Below are 18,714 nucleotides of genomic sequence, written 5' to 3'. Positions count from 1 at the left end.
GGAATCGGGAGGTGAGGAGGTGGAGAGGTGATGGATGGACAGATGGACGTGGGCAGCAGACCCCACAGTGTGGGGGACCATTGGTGTCCCCCCTCCCCAAGCTTGTACCCTCCCTTCCTCAGCCCCCCCAGACACGGATCAGGTCAGGACTGATAAAAATATATCCTTTATTCTTCTCTAAAGGCTATCAGTGACACCTGTAACAAAGCATCATTATTATTAATTATTATTAATTATTATTTTCTTTAATTACAAAAACCAGGGCCTGGGGCCAGCGAAGCGGGGAGGGGGCGACGGCGTCGAACCGTCCACAATAAATATTTTATTTACAGCGAGAAGGGGACCCCGTGGAGCCGGGGGGTGGCCGGGAAGGTGCGTGGCACCAAGCCCACCCGTGGCAGGACGGGGGTCCCTGGGGGGCACATCCATACCCCCGCCCACGGGCGCCTCCAATCCAGCCGGGCACCCCTCATGGGGGGTGTGTGGCACAGACCCCCTCCGGGGCTGGGCAGGGTGGTCCCGGGGGGCCGGGGGGGGGGTCACAGACACTCGTGCAGCACCTGGGTGTTGGTGCAGTTGAGGCAGCTGACGTGGCAGCACCAGTGGAAGGTGCAGTTGCAGCGCTCGGTGACGCGCTGGGTGCGCGTGCGGTACCCGCGCCCGCAGCACAGCAGCTCGCACCCGTCCAGCCCCGGCGAGGAGCTGTTGCAGAACCTCCCCGCCGTGCCCGCCGTGCCCGTCTTCCCGCTGTAGGTGCAGAAATTGGGGGACTTCTCGAAGTAGACGAGGTCGTGGGGCGAGGGCGGCTTGTGGGCCGGGTTCTCGGGCTCCAAGTGGTGCAGCTCCACCCGCGACGCCCGGTTGCTGCCCTTGTTGCCGTAGATGACGCGGGAGGCGCCGTCGAAGCGATCCTTCAGGACGTCGCCCACGGCGCGGAAGGTGGGCAGCCGCATCCAGCAGGTGCGGACGGTGCAGGAGCCCGACATGCCGTGGCACTTGCACTCCTGGCGCATCTCCGAGAAGACCGTCTGGAAGGGAAGAGGGGGGTTTGGGGTGCTGTGAGCAGCCTGGAACCCCCCTGTCCACCCCGAGGACCACGGAGCTCCTGCACCCCATTGCCCCACAGCATCACATTGCACTCAGCCTCCCAAAGCCGAGTGAGAGACTCTTCTCTGACAGTTCCCAACCCGCACATGGGGACAGGCTGGGGGGCTTGGTGGCCGTGCCCATCCCAGTGCCCACACCAGTGCTGCCTGAAGCCCCTCAGGGCATGCCCTTACCATGCCCCTGGTGCCCTCACCATGCCCCTGGTACCCTCACCGTGCCCCTGGTGCCCTCACCATGCGCCCGGCCTCGTTGTTGTGCAGGTTCATGAGGAAACGCAGGTCTCGGCCCTTCTCGCTGGAGTCCACAAACTCCCTCCCGAAGAGGCGCCCGAAGTCGATGTTGTCGCTGCAGCCCCCCCAGTGCCAGTCGGGCCCCCCGGGGCCACGGCGCCGGTAGTCGCAGGTGCAGGACTCGATGGACCCCTCGGAGCACGACCGGGCCACCGAGTGCGTCACGCCGGCGCTGGTGATGGCAAAGATGAACGCCGTCTCCCGGCAGCCTGCGGAGGGGAGCGGGGCCTCAGGGTGCTGCCAGGGTGGGGAGGGGGCACCCAGCAGCACCCCCAACCCCCCAGCAGCACCCCCAACCCTCCACCACGACAGGCTGGCGGTGCCCCACGGCAAACCAGGGGCTCTTTGCCGAGCATCCTGGCTCGGGGGTGCACAGAGGGGGTCGGGGGCCCCCCGTGCTGCCCCTGCAGCCTCACCCCGGTTGACGATTTTGCCGAAGATGTTGGGGCCCTGCGAGGTGGGACAGTTCCAGCGGCGGTTGCGGAACTGCCACTTGCACTCCTTGATGGCTGTCTGGAGGCCGGAGCTGACGCTGTGCAGGATGCCGGGGTTCTGCCGGATCAGCTTGCGCTGCTTGCGGCTCAGCAGCTGCAGGCTGGGGTCCAGCACCAGCTGCACGTTCTTGGAGTCCGTCAGCAGGTTGGTGGACGAGGCCACGTTGATGATGCCCCTGTGGCACAGGTGGGGACGGTGACCACCAGCGGGGGGGTCCCCGGCATCTCCCTCCTCACCTCAACCTCCCCGGGGACTCCTTGATACTACTGGAGCATCCTCCTCCCCGGGTATCCCCCGCAGGGATCCCACCCCGGGGATCGCAGCCCCGTGTCCCTCCATGTGCCCCATCCCTGGGTACGGGGCAGCTGCTGCTGCGCCGGTGCCAGCCCCTCTTTCCCACTCCACTGCCCCGGTACTGGTACCGGTGCCGGTGCCGTCGGACTCACCACCACCGCCCGCTGTTGTTCACCGCCAGCGTGTTGGAGAGGGAGGAGAGGGCCAGAGCCCAGAGCGCCCGGAGCGCCAACCCCAGCGCGGCCGCGCGCATGGCTCCGGCCCCGGGAGCCCCGGCAGAGTGCGCGGGCGAGCGGCCGTCCCGGTATTTATGGTGCCGCGGAGCCCCCGGCCCGGCCGCTACATCCACGCGTGTTTCCGGACGCGCGGGGCGGCTCCGAGATCAGGACGGCCGCGGGGGGGACGCGGGGAGCGCCGGGCGGGCGGGCCGGCACCGGCACCGGCACAGGGGTGCAGCCGGTGGCCGGGGCGCGGCGTCGGGGGTGCGGTGCCCGGCGCTCCCTGCCCGGTCCCTGGAGCGCGGCGTCGGGCGCTCCGTGCGCGGTGCCGCCGCCGCAGACCCGGCGCTCGGCAGTCCGGGCGCGGTACCCCGTGTCGGTACCGGTTCTCTGCGGTCCGTTCGCGGGACCCGGTGCCCGGTGCTCGGTGCCGGCGGCTCCCCGGAGAGGCGGCCCGGCTGGACTCGGCTCGGCGCGGCGGGTGCGCAGCGCTCAGCACCCGGGAGCATCTTCCAGCCCCTTCCCTCTTATAGGGGCGGCGCGGAGGGTCCCCGTGGGCCGGTCCCGCCGCGCGGGGCCTCCCCGCGTCCTCGCCCTAACAATGGGGAGCGGCGGAGCCGCGGCACCTCTTACGGGGCGGCGGGAGCGGCGGCGCCGGGGCTGTCCGTCACGGGCCGGATTAGCCCGGCGGGTGGCTGCGCCCCGGCCCCGTGCCCAGAGCCCCCGGCTGCCGTCCCCCGCCCTCCCCGCCGCCCCTCGCACACGCTCTACCGGCACCGGCGGGGGGAGCCCAGCACGACCCGCGACAGCTCCCGGCACAAGGAGGAGCCGGTTCCGGAATAGCCCGGGACGGCCCGGGACGGCTCCGGGTGTACGGAGGGAGTGAGGAACGGGAATAGCCCGGGATCTCCCGGGACAGCCCGGGGTGCACAGGGAGGGGGAGTGACGGGATCTCCCGGGACAGCCCCGGGCGCACGGGGGAGGCAGAATTCAGGGGCCACGGGCTTTGCGGGGGACAGGACGTGCAGCCCCCCGGGACGTAGGACCACCGGAGCCGCGCTGGTGACGGTGCCGGTCCGGAGCCCCCAGATCCCCCTCCCGTCCCGATCCGTGCCCGGCGCGACAGGACGGCCGCGTCCCTCGCCGCTCGGGACCGGGCTGTCCCGGGCTGTCCCGGGCTGTCCTGGCGGCACCCCGCACCCTCGTGAACGTGCCCGTGGACACCTACGGAGTGCACAGCCCGCGTGGGCGCAGCACTGCCCCGCACGGCTCCCGCTGCCCCGGGGCACCCGGTCTGAGCCGGTACCGGGTGTGTCAGAGGGGCGGATGAACACGGGGGACGGAGGGACTGAGGGAGATAGAAGAACGAAGGGCAGGGGGTGCCCGGACGCAGCGGGGGCGGTCCGGGGTGCCCACGGCCAGGACACGGTCACGCAGGGCCGGTGCTGGTGGCCCGGTCTCGGTTGGGACAAGGCTCTGTCCCCGCTGTCCCCGGGCGGGTGTGAAGTCCCCGGTGCGGAGCCGGGCGGGCCGGGGGGGCTGAGCTGAGCCCCCCGTTGGGGCGGGGCCCGGGGGGTGTAATCCCCCCGCCGCGGTTTCCCCGGACCAGTCATGCGGGGCCGGATTAGCCCCGCTCGCCCGTCACGGCCCGGGGCCGCCGCTCATCAGTTCAATTCAGGGACGGACAAAGCCCGGGACGGCGGCGGCGGGGGGCTCGCGCCGGGCACCCCCCGCACCCCCTCCCCCGGCCCGGCAGGGGCCCAGGGCCGCCCCGGGGTCTGATCCAGGACGGCTCTCCCGCCTCCCCCGCCCCGGTTCCCGGCCGGGCCGGGCCGTGTCCGCGCCCTCCGGCCGCCGCCCCGTCGGGGCTCCCGGGGCTGAGGTCAGCGGCCGCGGGGAGGCCCCGGGGCGCGGCCGAGAGGGCCCTGCCCGGGGTTGTGCCACCAGCGGCGGGGCCCAAACACGGCCCGCGCCTCCCCCGCTACATCCCGGGATTCTCCGGGACCTCCGGCCCCCCCGCACCCCCTGCCCGCTGTCCCGAGGCCCCGTTGCCCCCCCATCCCCTCTGCTGCGACCCGACGGCGCCCCGTCCCGTCCCGTCGCACCAGGCAGGGGCGGACGGACAGACAACGGGGACATACGGACGTGGAAGGGGACCCGGGGGTCCACCGCACCCGCTGCCAGTCCCTGCCCCGTCCGTGAGCACCGGGACGGCCTCGTTACAGCCGGTACCGGGACGGCGCGGGCGGGCTCAGCCTGGCCCGGGGTTCCCGTTTGGGGGGGGAGCATCCCCGGGACCCCCGTGACGTTTTGGGGTCCCCGCCCCCCCGTGAAGCACAGGGCACGCCGGGGTCGGACGGGGTTCTGCCTCTCCCGGTGCGCACGGAGCGGGGGGGGAGCACCGGGACCCCCCCGCTCCCCACCGGCCCATCCCGACCCCCGGTGCGGGTCCCCCCGAAGTGGAGGGGCTCCCGGCGGGGGGTGTGGGCGGGGAACGACACCGGGACCCCCCCTCCGAGCCCCCCCCGCCCCGCACTGCTGCATCCGTCGCCATGGTAACGCCTCGCGGCTCTCGCGATTGCACCCCCTCCGTCCCCCCCGCCCCCCCCCCCGCCGCTCCCCGCGCGCGCCCCCGGTCCCGGTGCGGGGGGGGGGGGGGCGGGTGTGCGGGAAGCGGTGCGGGGCGGCGGGGGGGGGGGCACCGGGCGCTCTCGCGAGATCGGCGCGATCGGGGCCTCCGCTTCCGGCGGCGGGAGCGGTGCAGAGTCAGCGGCGGCGGGGGCGGCACCGGCACCGGCACCGGCACCAGGTGCGGGGGGGGCCCGCGCCGCACCGCGGGGGGATGCGGGGCGCGGGCATCGCCGGGGGGGGGGACGGGGGGGACACACACGCGCGCAGGGGGGTCGGCACCGCACCGGCCCCGCGGGGGGGGGGGGGGGCTGCAGCGCGTGCGGGGGTTCCCGGTGCGGCGGGGGGTGCGGAGCCCCGGGAGCGGAGGGGTGGGGAGGGGGGGGTCGTGCCGGGGGAGGGGGGGGTGCGGTGCGGTGCGGCGGGCGGGGGCGGGGGGCGATGCGGCGCGGGGGGGCGGCGCAGTGCGGGGGGGGGAGGGCGGTGATTTGGGAGGATGGGGGGTGGTGTGGGATGGGGGGCGAGGTGAATTCGGGGGGTCCCGGGGGCGGGCGGCTGCACACGGATATGGGGGGGGCGCTCTGCGGTGCGGGGGGGGGGCGATGAGGGTCCCCCCGGCGAGGCTGCGGTGATGGGGGGGGTCATGCGGGGGCTGGAAGTGCAGAGGGGGGGTCGGGGACGGGGGGGCTCTGCTCCCCCCGAGTAGGGCGCGATCTCTGCCTCAGTTTCCCCCTGTGCAGCACCCTGGGCTGTCCCCTTGCAGGGTGGGCCCCCTCTGCTTACAGCCCCCCCATATCGAGCTGCACACAGGGACACCCCCACGGAGCGCGTGACCCACTCCTCAGCCCCTCACTTGGGGTCCCCCAAGCCCTGCATCCCCTGGGACGTGGGGCTCCCCCATCCCCGCAGCCCCCCCCGGAGCACGGGGGATCCCTACAGCCCCCTCCCTGCAGATTTCAGGGCCACCCCCAGCCTGCCCCGTGCCCCCGCAGGATCCGGCCTCGGAGCCAGCGCCGCCGTCACCATGGGCAACATCTTCGGGAACCTGCTGAAGAGCCTGATCGGGAAGAAGGAGATGCGGATCCTGATGGTGGGGCTGGACGCCGCCGGGAAGACCACCATCCTCTACAAGCTCAAACTGGGGGAGATCGTCACCACCATCCCCACCATCGGTGGGTGGGGTTGTGGGGGCACCGAGCACGGACCCCTCCCCATCAGGGCTCTCCTCCGAGGGGGCTCGTGGCTCCCTGTGCCTCAGTTTCCCTCTGCTGTCGCTGCCCGCAGGGTTCAACGTGGAGACGGTGGAGTACAAGAACATCAGCTTCACCGTGTGGGACGTGGGTGGGCAGGACAAGATCCGGCCCCTCTGGAGGCATTACTTCCAAAACACCCAGGGTGCGTGTCCTGGGGGGACACGGGGTGGGGGACACGGGGGTGAGGGCGGCCGAGGGGACCCCGCCAGCACCAGGGACCCCACCAGTGCCCGCTCCTGTCCCCCAGGGCTGATCTTCGTGGTGGACAGCAACGACCGGGAGCGGGTGAACGAGGCGCGGGAGGAGCTGATGCGGATGCTGGCGGAGGATGAGCTGCGGGACGCCGTCCTGCTCGTCTTTGCCAACAAGCAGGTGGGTCTGGGGGCGGGCAGGGCCCCCGTGGCAGGGCTGAGACCGTCCCCAGGGCGTCAGGGCTGTGCCAGGAGTGTGCCCATCCCCGGGGTGTCAGGGCTGGTGTCTGGGTGGCTGTTCCAGGAGCCCATTCCCGGGGTGTCAGGGCTGGTATCTGGGTGGCTGTTCCAGGAGCCCATTCCCGGGGTGTCAGGGCTGGTATCCCACCCCTGCTGTGGCAGGACTGTGCCCATGCCCGTGGTACCAAGGCTGGTGTCAAAGAGACCCCACGGCAGGACCATTTCCATCCCCGTGGCATCAGGGCTGATGGCAGGGCCATGCCCATCCCCGTGTGATGGTGTGATGGCCAGCACGTGATGCCCCTCCCTGTGCCCCCCCAGGACCTGCCCAACGCCATGAACGCGGCGGAGATCACGGACAAGCTGGGGCTGCACTCCCTGCGCCACCGTAACTGGTACATCCAGGCCACCTGTGCCACCAGCGGGGACGGGCTCTACGAGGGCCTCGACTGGCTCGCCAACCAGCTCAAGAACAAAAAGTGAGGGGGGGCCACCCCGTGCCCCCCCGGCCCCTCCCCCGGGGCCACGCCAGGGCCCCCCCGGCCGCCCCCTCCCCGCCCCGGCTGGGTTTTGCTTTCTTCTGGCACCGGTTGCTGTGGGGTTTTTCGCCTTTTTTGGGGTCCCCCTGGTTCCCCTCGGATCTCGTGTGTGCGTGCGTGGAATTAGAGCTCTATATAACGCCCGGGGGGGCGGGGGCAGAGCCCCAGGAGAGGAGGGGGGGATGGGGGCTGGGGGGGTCCCCTTGGCGCTGCCCTGACCGGGGGGGGGGCCAGGGACACCCCGTCCCCATGCATGTCCCTGCACCTCTCGCCTTCCTCTGGACCAAATGTGGGGGCAGCGGGGCCGTGGGGGGGATTTGGGACCATACACCCCCCTCCTCCCTCCCAGCACCCCCTCCTGGCCCTGAGTGCCCCCCCCCGGGGGTCCCACACGTCCCCGGCCCCCCCCTCATGTCACTTCGAGGCAGGTCTCCTCCCCGCAGCGCGACCCGAATGGAGGGGGGGGGACACGAGGCTGCCGGGACCCCCACGGTCCCCCTGGCCGTGCCCCCCCCTCACCCGGCCGCCTGTCCCCACCCCCTCCATGCCAGCATAGTGATTGTATGTCCCTGCCCCTCACAGACAGACGGTGTCCCCCCCCTCCCGTGCTGTCCCCCCCCCCAGCACCGTATTTATACCCCCGGTCTGTGCTTGGTGTGACGTGTCGCTGCGGCTCTGCCCCGTCCGGGGACGTGTGTTCTCGCCCCCCCTCCCCAGCCCCCCCCCCCCCACGCCTGAGACGGTGGGTGACCCCCTCCCAACCCCCCCCTTGGATATTAAACATGTTTTATGTAGCGCTGCCCCTCGGCTCTTCTTCCGCAGCCCCCCCGGCGCGGGGGTCCCGCGGAGGGGACGGTGATGGACAGCCCCGGGCTGCCTTTAATTAGAAAGAGCTTAACAGGGGCGAGGGGGGGGGGCTGGCAGGGGGAGAGGGGGCCCCCCCCCTCCTTCCCAGGCTCATCTTTAGGGGAATATTGGATGAAATGGCAAATCCCATTAGTGCTAATCCCAGCTGGGGCGTGGGGACGGTGCCAGCGCCGGCCTGGGCGCGAGTGGGGGCTCGGTCCCCTCGTGTCACCCCCCAGCCCTGTGTCACACCCCCCCCCCCGTAAGTCAAGGGGGGGTTGAGTGGCATTTGGAGCCAGCGCTGCCATCCCCATCCCTGTGTCCCCTCTGGGCTGCTGGCTGGGGGGCTGCTCTTGGCTGTGGTGATGACACGGGGGGGGTCAGACTGGGGGGGTCCGGGGCTCCCCGGTGGGTGGGAGCCGCAGAGATGACACCGGGGGGCTGCGGTGGGAGTGACCGGGGCTCCCCGGTGGGGGGGGGCAGCGGAGCCGGCACCGGCGCGTTCCCACCGGCCGGACCGAGGGCTTTGTGCGGCGGGGGCTGACCCGGCGCCCCTAATCCCATTAGCGCCCCGGGCCCCGCCGCCAGCCCGGCTTCCCCACCTCTCGGCAACCGGGGCTGGTATGTGGGTGCGCCGGTGGGGCCGGCGTGCCGATGCCGTCGTCCGGGAGCTGCACCGGGGCCACCACCGGCGTCAACGGGGCCACCGTCCGGGAGCTGTACCGGGGCCAGTGCCACCACTGCTGGCAACGGGGCCATCACTGCTGGCACGGGGCGAGGGATCCGCGTGCCGGTGTGACCCCCTCAGACCGGGGGGACTCTGCGGGCTGGGGACCCCCAGGCACAGGGACGACGATGTTTGGGGCAAATTCGGTCCCACCGGGCCCTAATCGAGCCCCCGGGTCCCCCGCTCGGGCTCGGCTTCTCTTGTTGGGCACGGCCGGGAGCTGGAAGGGACGCTGGGGTGCCAGGAGAAGGGATGCTCTGCACCCGCCGGGGGCCGGGGGGGGGTCCCGGGTCCCGGTGGGCGCCGGTTTCCCCGGGCGGTGCTGCCGCCTGCTGGCACCGGCGGCGACGGGACACCGGGAGCTGTACCCGGGGAACGAGCCCCCCGGTCCCGAACCCCTCCCGGACCCCCACCCGGACCTCCACCATGACGCCCCCCGGGACAGTGCCCGGGCAGAGGGGGACCTCGGTGCCGGCCGGGCTGGGTGGCACCCGGTGGCACCGGGTGGCACCGGAGCGCACGCGTGGCACCGGGCACCGACAGAGCGGCCAGTCCCGGGGACCCCCCCTGTCCCTCGACCCCGCCGGGGCCCGGGGGCAGCCGCGGGTGCCCGTCCCGGGGCCGGTCCCGGGGCGGGGGGCGGTCCCGGGGGCGGGTCCCGGGGCGGGAAGGGCGGTCCCGGTGCCGGTCCCGGTTCCTCCGCCGCCAGCCCGGCCATGCCGTCCCCCGCCGCGCTGCTGCTCCTGGCGCTGCTGCTGCCGCCGCCGCCGCTCGCCCGCGCCGCCGAGAGCGAAACCGAAACCGGCGCCCGGGAGCTGCGGCTGGAGACCATTGTGAGCTCGGGGAAGGGGCGGGAGGACCGGGAGGCACCGGGGACCCCCGCGGCCCCTTCGGGCGGGGAGCTGGGACCGGCGGGGCACCGGCGGGACGCTGGCGGAGGACGGAGGCACCGGCGGGGAACGGGGCACCCGCGGGACGCTGTTGCTCGGGGGGCACCGGAGAGCCCGGCCTGGGCACGGGGGGCGGGGGGGCACAGCGTACCGGGAGGACCGGGCTGCGGAACGAGTGCGAGCCGGGGGGCACCGGGAGGACCGGACTGCCGCGGGGGGGCACGGGGAGGACCGGGCTGCGGGGAGGAACACGGCGAGCCGGGAGGACGGGGGAGCCGGGGGGAGAGTCCGGTTCGCGGAGCGCTCGGGGGACACGTGGGCACGGGGGCTGCGGGGACCCCGAGGCGAGGGGGCCCCGTCCCGGCTTCCAGTGACCCCCCCCCGTTGCAGGTGGCCCCCCCCGAGGGCTGCACGGAGCTGTCGGCGCCGGGGGACACGGTGCACATCCACTACACGGTGCGGGCGGGCGGCGGGAGGAACACGTCAGCACTGCGCTCCCGCGGGCGGGGCGGGGGGCACCGGCACGGGGGGGGGGGCTCGGCCGGCACCGGGGCGGTACCGGGGGTGGTACCGGGGTGGACACTGGGGTGGCACCGTGGTGGTACCGGAGTGAGTGTAGGGGTGGCACCGGGGTGGGCATGGGGACGGCACTAGGGTGGGCATGGGGGCGACGCCAGAGTGGCACTGGAACTGGGATGGGGACGGCCTCAGGATGGGCTCTGGGTGGCACCTGGACTGGCACAGGGGTAGCACTGGGGTTGGCGGCCTGGGGATGGCACTGGGGTGGGCTCTGGGGGAGCACCTGGGAAGGCACAGGGGTGGCACTGGGGCTGGCGTGGGAGAACCCGAGTATGGGCATGGTTGGCACTGGGATCAGCCCGAGGATTGCCCTGAGAGTGGCCTTGGCACTGCAAGCAGTGGGGATGTCCCCAGCATGGCACAGGGGTTGCACAGTGGGGGACACCGGAACTGGGACCAGCACAGGGATGGCACAGGGCGGGCACTGGGATCAGCACCAGAGCAGGAGTGGGATGATACTGGGCCCCGCATGGGGAAAGCACTGGGGCCGCATCCCCAGGGGTGACCCCGGCTGTGACTGTGTCCGTGTGTCCCGCAGGGCACCCTGGAGGACGGGCGGATCATCGACTCCTCCCTGAGCCGGGACCCGCTCCAGGTGGAGCTGGGCAAGCGCCAAGTGATCCCCGGTGAGTGGGGGCTGAGGGGACCGGGGTGGGGGGTGAGGGGTACCCAGGCCCCCAGGCCCCGCTCACCCCTCTCCCCGCTCTCCTGCAGGCCTGGAGCAGAGTCTGCTGGACATGTGTGTGGGGTAAGCGGGGATGGGGGGCACGGGGGTGGGCAGCGTCCCCCCACCGTGTCCCCCCCACGTGGCACCGACGGTCTCCCCGTGGCAGGGAGAAGCGCAGAGCCATCATCCCCCCTCACCTGGCCTACGGCAAGCGGGGCTCCCCTCCCACCATCCCAGGTGAGTGCAGCCCTGGGGGTCCCCGTGGGGTCCCCCCCGAGCCGCCGTGGCCCCCACTCAGGCCGTGCCCCCCTCACAGGTGACGCGGTGCTGCGGTTTGAGGTGGAGCTGGTGGGGCTGTCCCGGGCCAGTTACTGGCAGAAGGTGGTGAACGAGGTGGTGCCGCTGCTGTGCCTGGGGCTGGTGCCGGCCCTGCTGGGGCTCATCGGGTTCCACCTGTACCGCAAGGCCAGCAGCCCCAAGCTCTCCAAGAAAAAGCTGAAGGAGGAGAAGAGGAACAAAGCCAAAAAGAAATAAAACCTTCCCCTCGGCATCTGTGGCTGCTCTGACCGGGACAGTGGTGGGGATGGAGCAGTGGGAAGAGGCTGTGCACCCCCCCAGCTCCCTGCCTGCTCCAGGGCCTTGGTGGGTCACGTCAGACCTGAGTGGAAGGTGACAAAGCCCCCCCCCAGTCAGTGAATCCCAGAAATAAGACCCTGGAGCACATTTTTGGGCAGTTTTGCTCTTTTATGGCATCTCCGGGCAGTGACAAGTCCCTGGTGTCCCCAAGCACCAGGCAGGTCCCTGGTTTGCCCGTGGGGGTCTCAGCTGGAGCCGGCAGAGCCGAGGACGGGGTCTGGGGGGGTGACCCCTCCCTGGAGGCTCTCGGGGTGTGCTGTGTCCTGATGTCCCCGAGTGTGGCCCCGCCCCAGCTCGGGGCTCATTTCTGGGGACGTGGCTCTTGCTTGGTGGCGAGGAGGGGGTCGAGGTCTTTGAGCACCTTGCGGCTGACCGAGACCCCCGCCAGGTACTGCTGGAGCAGCTCCCGCAGGTGCCGGTTCCTGTTTGCCAGGGCTGCCCGTGTCTTCTCCAGCACCTTCTCCTCCAGCTTCGCCTTGTTGAACCGCTGCCAGAACCGCTCCAGCCCCACATAGTCCTGTGCAGCCTGGGGGGAGGGAGGGACGAGAGCTGGGGGGTCCTCAGGGCCGGATCCCGACCCTTGTTCCCTGTGGGCACATCCAGGACCCCCGGGCAGTGCCTCCTCACCTGTGCCAGGGGCTCCACGGGGGTCTCCTCCAGGACTCTGCGGGCGTCCTGCAGCTCCCCCTCGGCCAGCGAGGAGGGGTAGAAGGGCAGCACCTTCTCCTCCTCCGTCTCCAGCCTGCGGCACATCTCGGCCAGGCGCAGGATGCGCTGGGCCTGGGGGGGGGGGGGTAACAGGGGGAAGGGCAGGTGGGAGGGGACACCGGGACACGGGGATGTCCCCCCTCGGCACTGCCGGGCTCACCTTCTCCACCACCCGCAGCAGCGCCTTGAGGGCGGCCCCGCTCTGGCAGCTGAGCGTGGCCAGGTCGGCGCGAGCCGCGGCCACCGCCCCGGTCACCTCCTTGCGGAGCTCCTGGAGCTGCCGCAGGGCCTCTTCCTTCCCCTCCCGGGCCCGCTGGATCTGCTCCTCGCTCTCCCGGGCGTGAGCCGCGATCTGGGCCCTGGTGGCTGCCACCGTGTCCTGGTGGAACAGGGGGTTGGGTGCCGGGGAAAATTCCCTCGTGGGAAGGCTGGTGGGGCACTGGAGTGGGCTGGTCAGGGCAGTGGTGGATGTGCTGTCCCCTGGGAGTGTTCAAATAACGGCTGGACGTGGTTCAGTGGTGGCCTTGGTAGTGTTGGGTTGATGGTTGGACTCGATGGTCTCAGAGGCTTTTCCAGCCTTAACGATTCCATGATTTTATGAGCCACAGCTCAGGTGCTGCAGCACAAGCTCTTTGGGAGGCCCCTGCTTAGCCCAGCCCGTTGTCACCTCCCGGTTAATGGCTGGACTCGATGGCCTTGGAGGCTTTTCCAACCTCAACAGCTCTGTGCTTCCATGGGAAGCGAGCAGTGGGCAGGGGTGTCCCTGCTCCCACAGCCACCCAGCTCCCTGCCAAAACCTGGAGCTTCTGCAGCTTCTGCGCCTGCTCCTCGATCTCCCGGGAGCTCTTCTCGCACTTCCTCAGCAGCTCCTTGAACTCGGCCATCTTGTGCTCCGTGGCCTCGTTGTAGCTCTGCCGGGCCTTCTGGATCTGCTTCCACAGCCCCTCCAGCCTCCCCACCAGCTGCAGGCGGCTGTACTGCTGCTCCTGCCAGCTCTGGGGACACACAGGGGGTGACCTGCCGCCCCCAGACCTCCCTCTCCAGCCCTAAAGCCCCCTGGTCGCTCCCTCCTGCCCCTGCCTTGCTTTTGATGTCGTCCCGGGCGCTCTGGAAGCCCAGCGTGGCCTCGTGGTCGGTCCTGGCGTGGTCCTGCTCCGTGGCCAGCGCCATGTCCTCCAGACACCAGCTTTCCCACTCCTGCTGCTTCAGGATGGTCCTCCTGCAGGGCCACACAGGGGGGTACAGGGGTTCCCTCCCCGGCAGAGGCTCAGCCTCACCCTGGGACACCCGCCGGGCGCCACTGCTGCCCCGTCCCCCTTCTCCCCCCAGAAATCCCGCACCTCTCAGCCTCAAACTCTGCCTTCAGGGCGCCCACCTGGGCAGCAAACCCCTCCTCCAGGTAGCCCAGGCGGCAGCGCTGGAGCTGCAGCAGCTGGTCCGTGAGGCTCAGGTGGCTGCGCAGGGCTCGGCTCTGCTGCTCCTCCGCCTCCTCCAGCTCCCTCAGCAGCGCCTGGGGAGTTTAGGGGGGGTCACAAGTGTCCCCTGCGGCCCCCCCCCGGCTCCACCGGCCCCGCAGCCACCTCGATGACGGCGTCCTTGCAGTCCATGAGCTGCGAGAAGGTCTGGCTGAGGGTCTCGATGTCCCCGCGCAGCTCCTGGTCCTTGGCGTGCCGCAGCGCCGAGCGCCACAGCGTCCGCAGCTGGTGGAGCCCCCCCGTGCTGAGCTGCTGCTCCCGGGACAGCTTGTCCTGCGGGGGGGGCGCGGGAGGTGTGGCAGGGGGGCTGCCCACCCGGGGTGATGGGGGTATGGGCTGGGGGAAGGTGGTTTGGGGAGCTCGGAGTGGGAGCGGGTGGCGGGTCTGGAGATGGGGGTGAGCTGGGGGGAAAGGGGCTTAGGGGAGCTCGGAGGGGGAGATGGGGGTGGGCAGGGGGCGATGGGGGGCTGGGAAGGGTGTGGTGGGGAGATTGGAATGAGCCTGGGGATCTCTGGAGGGAGAGATGGAGATGGGTGGGGGGAAAATGGGCCTGGAGGGTCCTGGAGGGGGAGATGGGAGTGGGCAAGGGGCGATGGGGGGCTGGGGAAGGAGATGGGGGTGAGCTCGGGGGGGCTGGAGATGGGGTTGAGCAGGGAAAAAGGGGGCTGGGGGATCCCTGGAGGGGTCCTGGAGGTTTGGGGGGGGTTGCAGTGGGGGCATCGCTGCAGTGGGGTCCCGGACCTGCAGGAAGCGGGTGAGCAGCTCCCGCCTGGTCTTGGCCGCCTCCTCCTCGGCCAGCGCTTGGCTCTGCAGCAGCAGGAGCTCGGCCTCGGCCGACCCGGGGGCGCCGGGACGGGCCCCCGCCATGGCTGGACCTGGGATCCGTTGGTAGGGGTGGGGGGACGCTCGGGGGGGGGCTCAGTGATGGCCCCTCCAGGGCCCACCCAGGCCCGTTTCCCCCTGTTCATCCCCCCTCTCCCCGTCCAAGGACCCCTCGGCCTCATCGCCCTCTGCCCACCCCCATCTGCCCCTCCAGAACCCTCCATCCCCCCCATTTTTGGGGTCCCCCCTCCCGGTACCGGCCCCGCTCCCGCGTCCCACCGGTCTCCCAGCAACGGCCACTTCCGCTCCCAGTGCTCCAACTTCCGCCCTCGCCCGCGCGGGCGCCCCCTGGCGGACCGGAGCGGGTCCCGCGGGTCCCACCTCTCCGCCATTGGCCGACGCTCCGGGTGCCCCCGCGGTGATTGGCGGGCGGGCGCCGCCGTGGGCGGGGCCCGGCGGCGGCGGCGGCGTATATAAGGTCCCTGCGGCGGCGGGACGCAGGGCGGTGGGCGGGCGGGATCGTGTGGGGAGTTTTTCGCGCGCGGTGCCGCCGCCATGCGGGAGCGGAGGCCGGCACCGGCCGCCCCGGCCCGCTGCAAGCTGGTGCTGGTGGGCGACGTGCAGTGCGGCAAAACGGCCATGCTGCAGGTGCTGGCCAAGGACTGCTACCCCGAGGTGAGCCGGGGCAGCCACCGGGAGCCGGCACCGCGCACCGGGTGGCTGGACCGGAGCGGGCGCTGACGGTGCCGGTGCCGTTGCAGACGTACGTGCCCACCGTGTTTGAGAACTACACGGCGTGTCTGGCCAGCGAGGAGCAGCGGGTGGAACTGAGCCTCTGGGACACCTCCGGTACCGGGAGGGGACACGCGGTGCATGTACGGGGGGCTCCGGTACCGGGAGTGCAGCCCCGGTCCTGGTGGGGGTGATGGAGGTATTTGGTGGTCTGAGGGCGCGGGGGGTTGTAAGACTGCGGTTTGATGGGGGCTGCAGTGGGGGCGTCCCTACAGTGGGGTGTTTTGGGGTCCCTGCAGCGGGGAAGGGGGGGGGTTGGTGGCCGCAGTGGCGTCCTGGGGATGTTTTTTGGGGTCCCGGAGGTGTTTTGGAGTCCCTGAAGGGGGGGCCTAGTGGGCCCAGTGCGGTCCCTGCGGTGTTTTGAGGTCCCAGCAAGGGGGGGCTTGTTGGCCGCAGTGGGGACCCCTGGGGGGGCTTCGGGTCTGCGGTCGCATCCCTGAGTCCGGGGGGCACAGGGACCGACCCCGCGGTGGGGGCACAGACACAGACGGGAGGGGGTCACACAGGGCTGAGCCCCTTCCTTTGGGGGGTCCCCCACCCCGCCGAGCCCCCCAGAGGGAGCTCAGGGTGCCCCCCGCGCCCTGCCTGCGAACGGGGGGGGGGTATGGGCGATTCCGGTGCTGCTCCTCCCGGGGCACCCCGAAAGGTGGGGAGTCCGGGAGGGGTCGGGGGGGGTCGGGGCAGCCCTGCCCGGTGCTGCAGTGTCCCCCCTGGCGGGGGGGTCCCCAGCCGGTCCCCGGTTGCCATGGCGATGCGCTGGCGCAGCCTCTTTGCTATTCCGTGCACGGAGCGTCTGGGCTGCGAAACCCCCTCCGAGGCCTTTTGGGGGGCGAGGGGGGGCGGGGGCACCCCCTACACCCCATGGACGCCCCCCGCCCCGCGTCCCCCGCAGTCCCCGGTGCGGTGCCGGTGGCTCCGTGTCCCCGGGGACCCCGCGGGGGTGGCAGCCCCCCCACCCCTCTCCCGGCTGCCTCCCCCCCCCAGACACCCCTCGGTGCTGGCGGGGCTCCCCAAAATGCGGGGGGTGGGGAGGCTGTTACATAAACACCGCGGGATCCATTTCCCGGTGCCTCGTCAAGGCGCGATGCGTTCGATGGGCTGCGGGGACGGGGGTGGCGCTTTGGGGGGGCTCCAGAACTGTGCCCCCACCCCGGGCAGGAGGGGGGCTGCGTCTATTTTGGGGGGCTCTAGAGCTGTGTGCCCCCCCATCCCTTTTGGAGGGCTGTGTGTGTTTTTTGGGGGGGGCTCTAGAGCTGTGCCCTCCACCCTGGGCAGGAGGGGGGCTGTGTCTGTTTTGGGGGGCTCTAGAACTGTGTGCCCCCCCTCCGTCCCTTTTGGGGGGGCTCTGCCCCTTTTGGGGGGGGGTCTAGAGCTGTGAGCCCCCCCCCCCCAGGCAGGAACGGGGTCGTGTCCCTTTGCCAGCACCCCCTGCCTGGGTCCCTGTGTCCCTCTGGGGGGGGTTGAGAGGTGACACCCCCTCCATACCCCCCAGGCTCCCCCTACTATGACAACGTGAGGCCCCTCTGCTACAGCGACTCGGACGCCGTCCTGCTCTGCTTCGACATCAGCCGCCCCGAGACCCTCGACAGCGCCGCCAAGAAGGTGGGACAGGGTCCCTGGGGGGTTTGGGGGGGCTCAGGGATGGGTCCCTGGGGGCTTGGGGGGGCTCAGGGATGTGGGGACGCTGACCCAGGAGGCCCCTGGGGGGTTTGGGGTGCACAGGGACGTGGGGACACCATCTGTGGAGGGGGATCCCTGCAGCGTTTGTGGGGCTCAGGGACATTGTCCCAGGAGTTTCCTGCAGGGTTTGGGGTACACGGGGCTGTGGGGACACCAACCCAGGGGGGTCCCTGTGGTGTTTGGGGTTTTGGGGTCCCCTCTCCCTGACGGCAGCTCCCACCCCGCAGTGGAAGACAGAAATCCTGGATTATTGCCCCAACACGCGGGTGCTGCTCATCGGCTGCAAGACGGACCTGAGGACAGACCTGAGCACCCTCCTGGAGCTCTCGCACCAGAAACAGGCCCCCATCTCCTACGAGCAGGTCGGGGGGGGCCCCGTGGGGGGCCGGGGGGAGGTGGGCTGGGGTAGTGCCAGTGGTCTGACATGGGGCTGCTCCCAGGGCTGTGCCATGGCCAGGCAGTTGGGAGCCGAGGGGTACCTGGAGTGCTCGGCCTTCACCTCGGAGAAGAGCGTCCACAGCATCTTCCGGACCGTGTCCGGCCTCTGCCTCAGCAGAGCCCCCCAGCAGCCCCCCCAGAGCCCCCCCCGCAGCCTCTCCAAGAGACTCCTGCACCTGCCCAGCCGCTCCGAGCTCATCTCCAACACCTTCAAGAAGGAAAAGGCAAAAAGCTGCTCTGTCATGTGAAGGGGGGGGGGACAGGAATGACCCTCCCCCCCCTTCCAGCCCCCTCCCAAGTCCCCAGGGTGGGATGGGGGGGGCTGGACAGGGCCCTGGCCCCACCACCCCCTGAGGAGGAGGGGGTGCTGCTGCCCCCCTATCACACCATTGCCCTGCCAGCCCCCGGCCGGGGGGGCTGCCCCTGTGGGGAGGGAGGGCTGGGGGGCTGCTCAGCACCTGGGTCCCTGTGGGGTTTGGGGTGCACAGAACCCTGGAAACACTAACCCAGGGACGTCCCTGTGGGGTTTGGGGTGCACAGGGACACGGGGACACAGTCCTGGGACGTCCCTGTGGGATTTGGGGTGCACATCATGGGGCTCATCCATGGACTCATCCTGTTTTCCCCACCCCTCATCCACTGCTTGGCCCTGGGGGGACCCTGGCGGGTTGGGGGATGCTGGGGGGGGGTTGTTTTATGGACTGTCTGGGGTGGGGGGGGTGTCTCTGTTCCATGTCAGTGTTCTTAAAAAGCTTATTTATTATCAGAAATATAACACCCACCTATGTGCAGCCCTGCCTGGTGTGGCGTTTTTGGGGGGGTTGTGGGTTTTGGGGAGGTGGTTTTGGAGTCACTGGGGATGGGGACACTGATGTGGGGGGGTGGGGGGCCCCTGGGTACCCCAAAATGCCCCCCCCAGACTCTGCCTGGGAATTTCAGCTTGGGAATGGGGGTTCAGTGGGGGCATGAGGCTCCTGCAGGGATGCTGATCTGGGGGTCCCTGGCGGCTTGGGGGTCACAGGGATGCGGGATCACTGTCCTGGGGGCATCTCTGGGGATTTGGGGTAGGTAGGGACAAGACAGTGACCAGAGAGGGAGGGGGTCCCTGTAGGGTTTTGGGGTACGTAGAGACACTGACCCTTTGGGGGGGCTCAGTGACACCAACCCGGGGAGGACTCATGGGGGCACGCAGGAGCTCC

The 18,714-nt window shown here is 71.1% G+C and overlaps 5 protein-coding genes across 9 annotated transcripts; 3 read left to right on the top strand and 2 right to left on the bottom strand.

Moving 5' to 3' along the window:
* Nucleotides 1–150: 150 nt before the first annotated feature.
* Nucleotides 151–4,073, bottom strand: WNT1 (Wnt family member 1). Its single transcript, XM_064639001.1, has 4 exons — nt 2,339–4,073; nt 1,814–2,067; nt 1,341–1,606; nt 151–1,028 (listed from the first exon to the last, which is right to left on the bottom strand). Exons 1-4 carry the CDS (start codon nt 2,437–2,439, stop codon nt 540–542), a joined length of 1,110 nt encoding a protein of 369 aa, XP_064495071.1. The 5' UTR covers nt 2,440–4,073; the 3' UTR covers nt 151–539.
* Nucleotides 4,074–4,855: 782 nt separating this feature from the next.
* Nucleotides 4,856–8,049, top strand: ARF3 (ADP ribosylation factor 3). Of its 4 annotated transcripts, XM_064639027.1 has the most exons (5): nt 5,104–5,213; nt 6,025–6,204; nt 6,317–6,427; nt 6,533–6,657; nt 7,038–8,049. In XM_064639027.1, exons 2-5 carry the CDS (start codon nt 6,057–6,059, stop codon nt 7,197–7,199), a joined length of 546 nt encoding a protein of 181 aa, XP_064495097.1. In that variant the 5' UTR covers nt 5,104–5,213; nt 6,025–6,056; the 3' UTR covers nt 7,200–8,049. The 4 variants fall into 4 exon arrangements, with proteins under 4 accessions (XP_064495096.1, XP_064495094.1, XP_064495095.1 ...); XM_064639026.1 differs by lacking the exon at nt 5,104–5,213 and adding an exon at nt 4,856–4,959 and having other exon boundaries at nt 6,317–6,657; XM_064639024.1 differs by having other exon boundaries at nt 5,086–5,213; nt 6,317–6,657.
* A 1,421-nt stretch (nt 8,050–9,470) lies between these two features.
* FKBP11 (FKBP prolyl isomerase 11) lies at nt 9,471–11,514 on the top strand. The gene is made up of 6 exons (XM_064639028.1): nt 9,471–9,661; nt 10,109–10,174; nt 10,836–10,923; nt 11,012–11,045; nt 11,131–11,201; nt 11,281–11,514. Exons 1-6 carry the CDS (start codon nt 9,545–9,547, stop codon nt 11,496–11,498), a joined length of 594 nt encoding a protein of 197 aa, XP_064495098.1. The 5' UTR covers nt 9,471–9,544; the 3' UTR covers nt 11,499–11,514.
* Nucleotides 11,515–11,687: 173 nt separating this feature from the next.
* Nucleotides 11,688–14,910, bottom strand: CCDC65 (coiled-coil domain containing 65). 2 transcript variants are annotated; one of them, XM_064638989.1, is made up of 9 exons: nt 14,885–14,910; nt 14,525–14,658; nt 13,889–14,056; nt 13,649–13,818; nt 13,389–13,527; nt 13,106–13,303; nt 12,469–12,687; nt 12,228–12,380; nt 11,688–12,126 (listed from the first exon to the last, which is right to left on the bottom strand). In XM_064638989.1, exons 2-9 carry the CDS (start codon nt 14,648–14,650, stop codon nt 11,902–11,904), a joined length of 1,398 nt encoding a protein of 465 aa, XP_064495059.1. In that variant the 5' UTR covers nt 14,651–14,658; nt 14,885–14,910; the 3' UTR covers nt 11,688–11,901. The 2 variants fall into 2 exon arrangements, with proteins under 2 accessions (XP_064495059.1, XP_064495058.1); XM_064638988.1 differs by lacking the exon at nt 14,885–14,910 and having other exon boundaries at nt 14,525–14,776.
* Nucleotides 14,911–15,109: 199 nt separating this feature from the next.
* On the top strand, nt 15,110–18,306 carry RND1 (Rho family GTPase 1). The gene is made up of 5 exons (XM_064639022.1): nt 15,110–15,280; nt 15,367–15,454; nt 16,890–16,999; nt 17,305–17,439; nt 17,518–18,306. The coding sequence occupies exons 1-5, from the start codon at nt 15,161–15,163 to the stop codon at nt 17,761–17,763; spliced, it is 699 nt and encodes a 232-aa protein (XP_064495092.1). The 5' UTR covers nt 15,110–15,160; the 3' UTR covers nt 17,764–18,306.
* The last annotated feature ends 408 nt before the right edge of the window (nt 18,307–18,714 follow it).

Source organism: Pseudopipra pipra, chromosome 30, assembly GCF_036250125.1.
Source record: "Pseudopipra pipra isolate bDixPip1 chromosome 30, bDixPip1.hap1, whole genome shotgun sequence".
NCBI classification, from domain to species: Eukaryota; Metazoa; Chordata; class Aves; order Passeriformes; family Pipridae; genus Pseudopipra; species Pseudopipra pipra.
The sequence above is the reverse complement of the archived record's forward strand: the minus strand, read 5'-3'. Positions and strand labels throughout refer to the sequence as shown.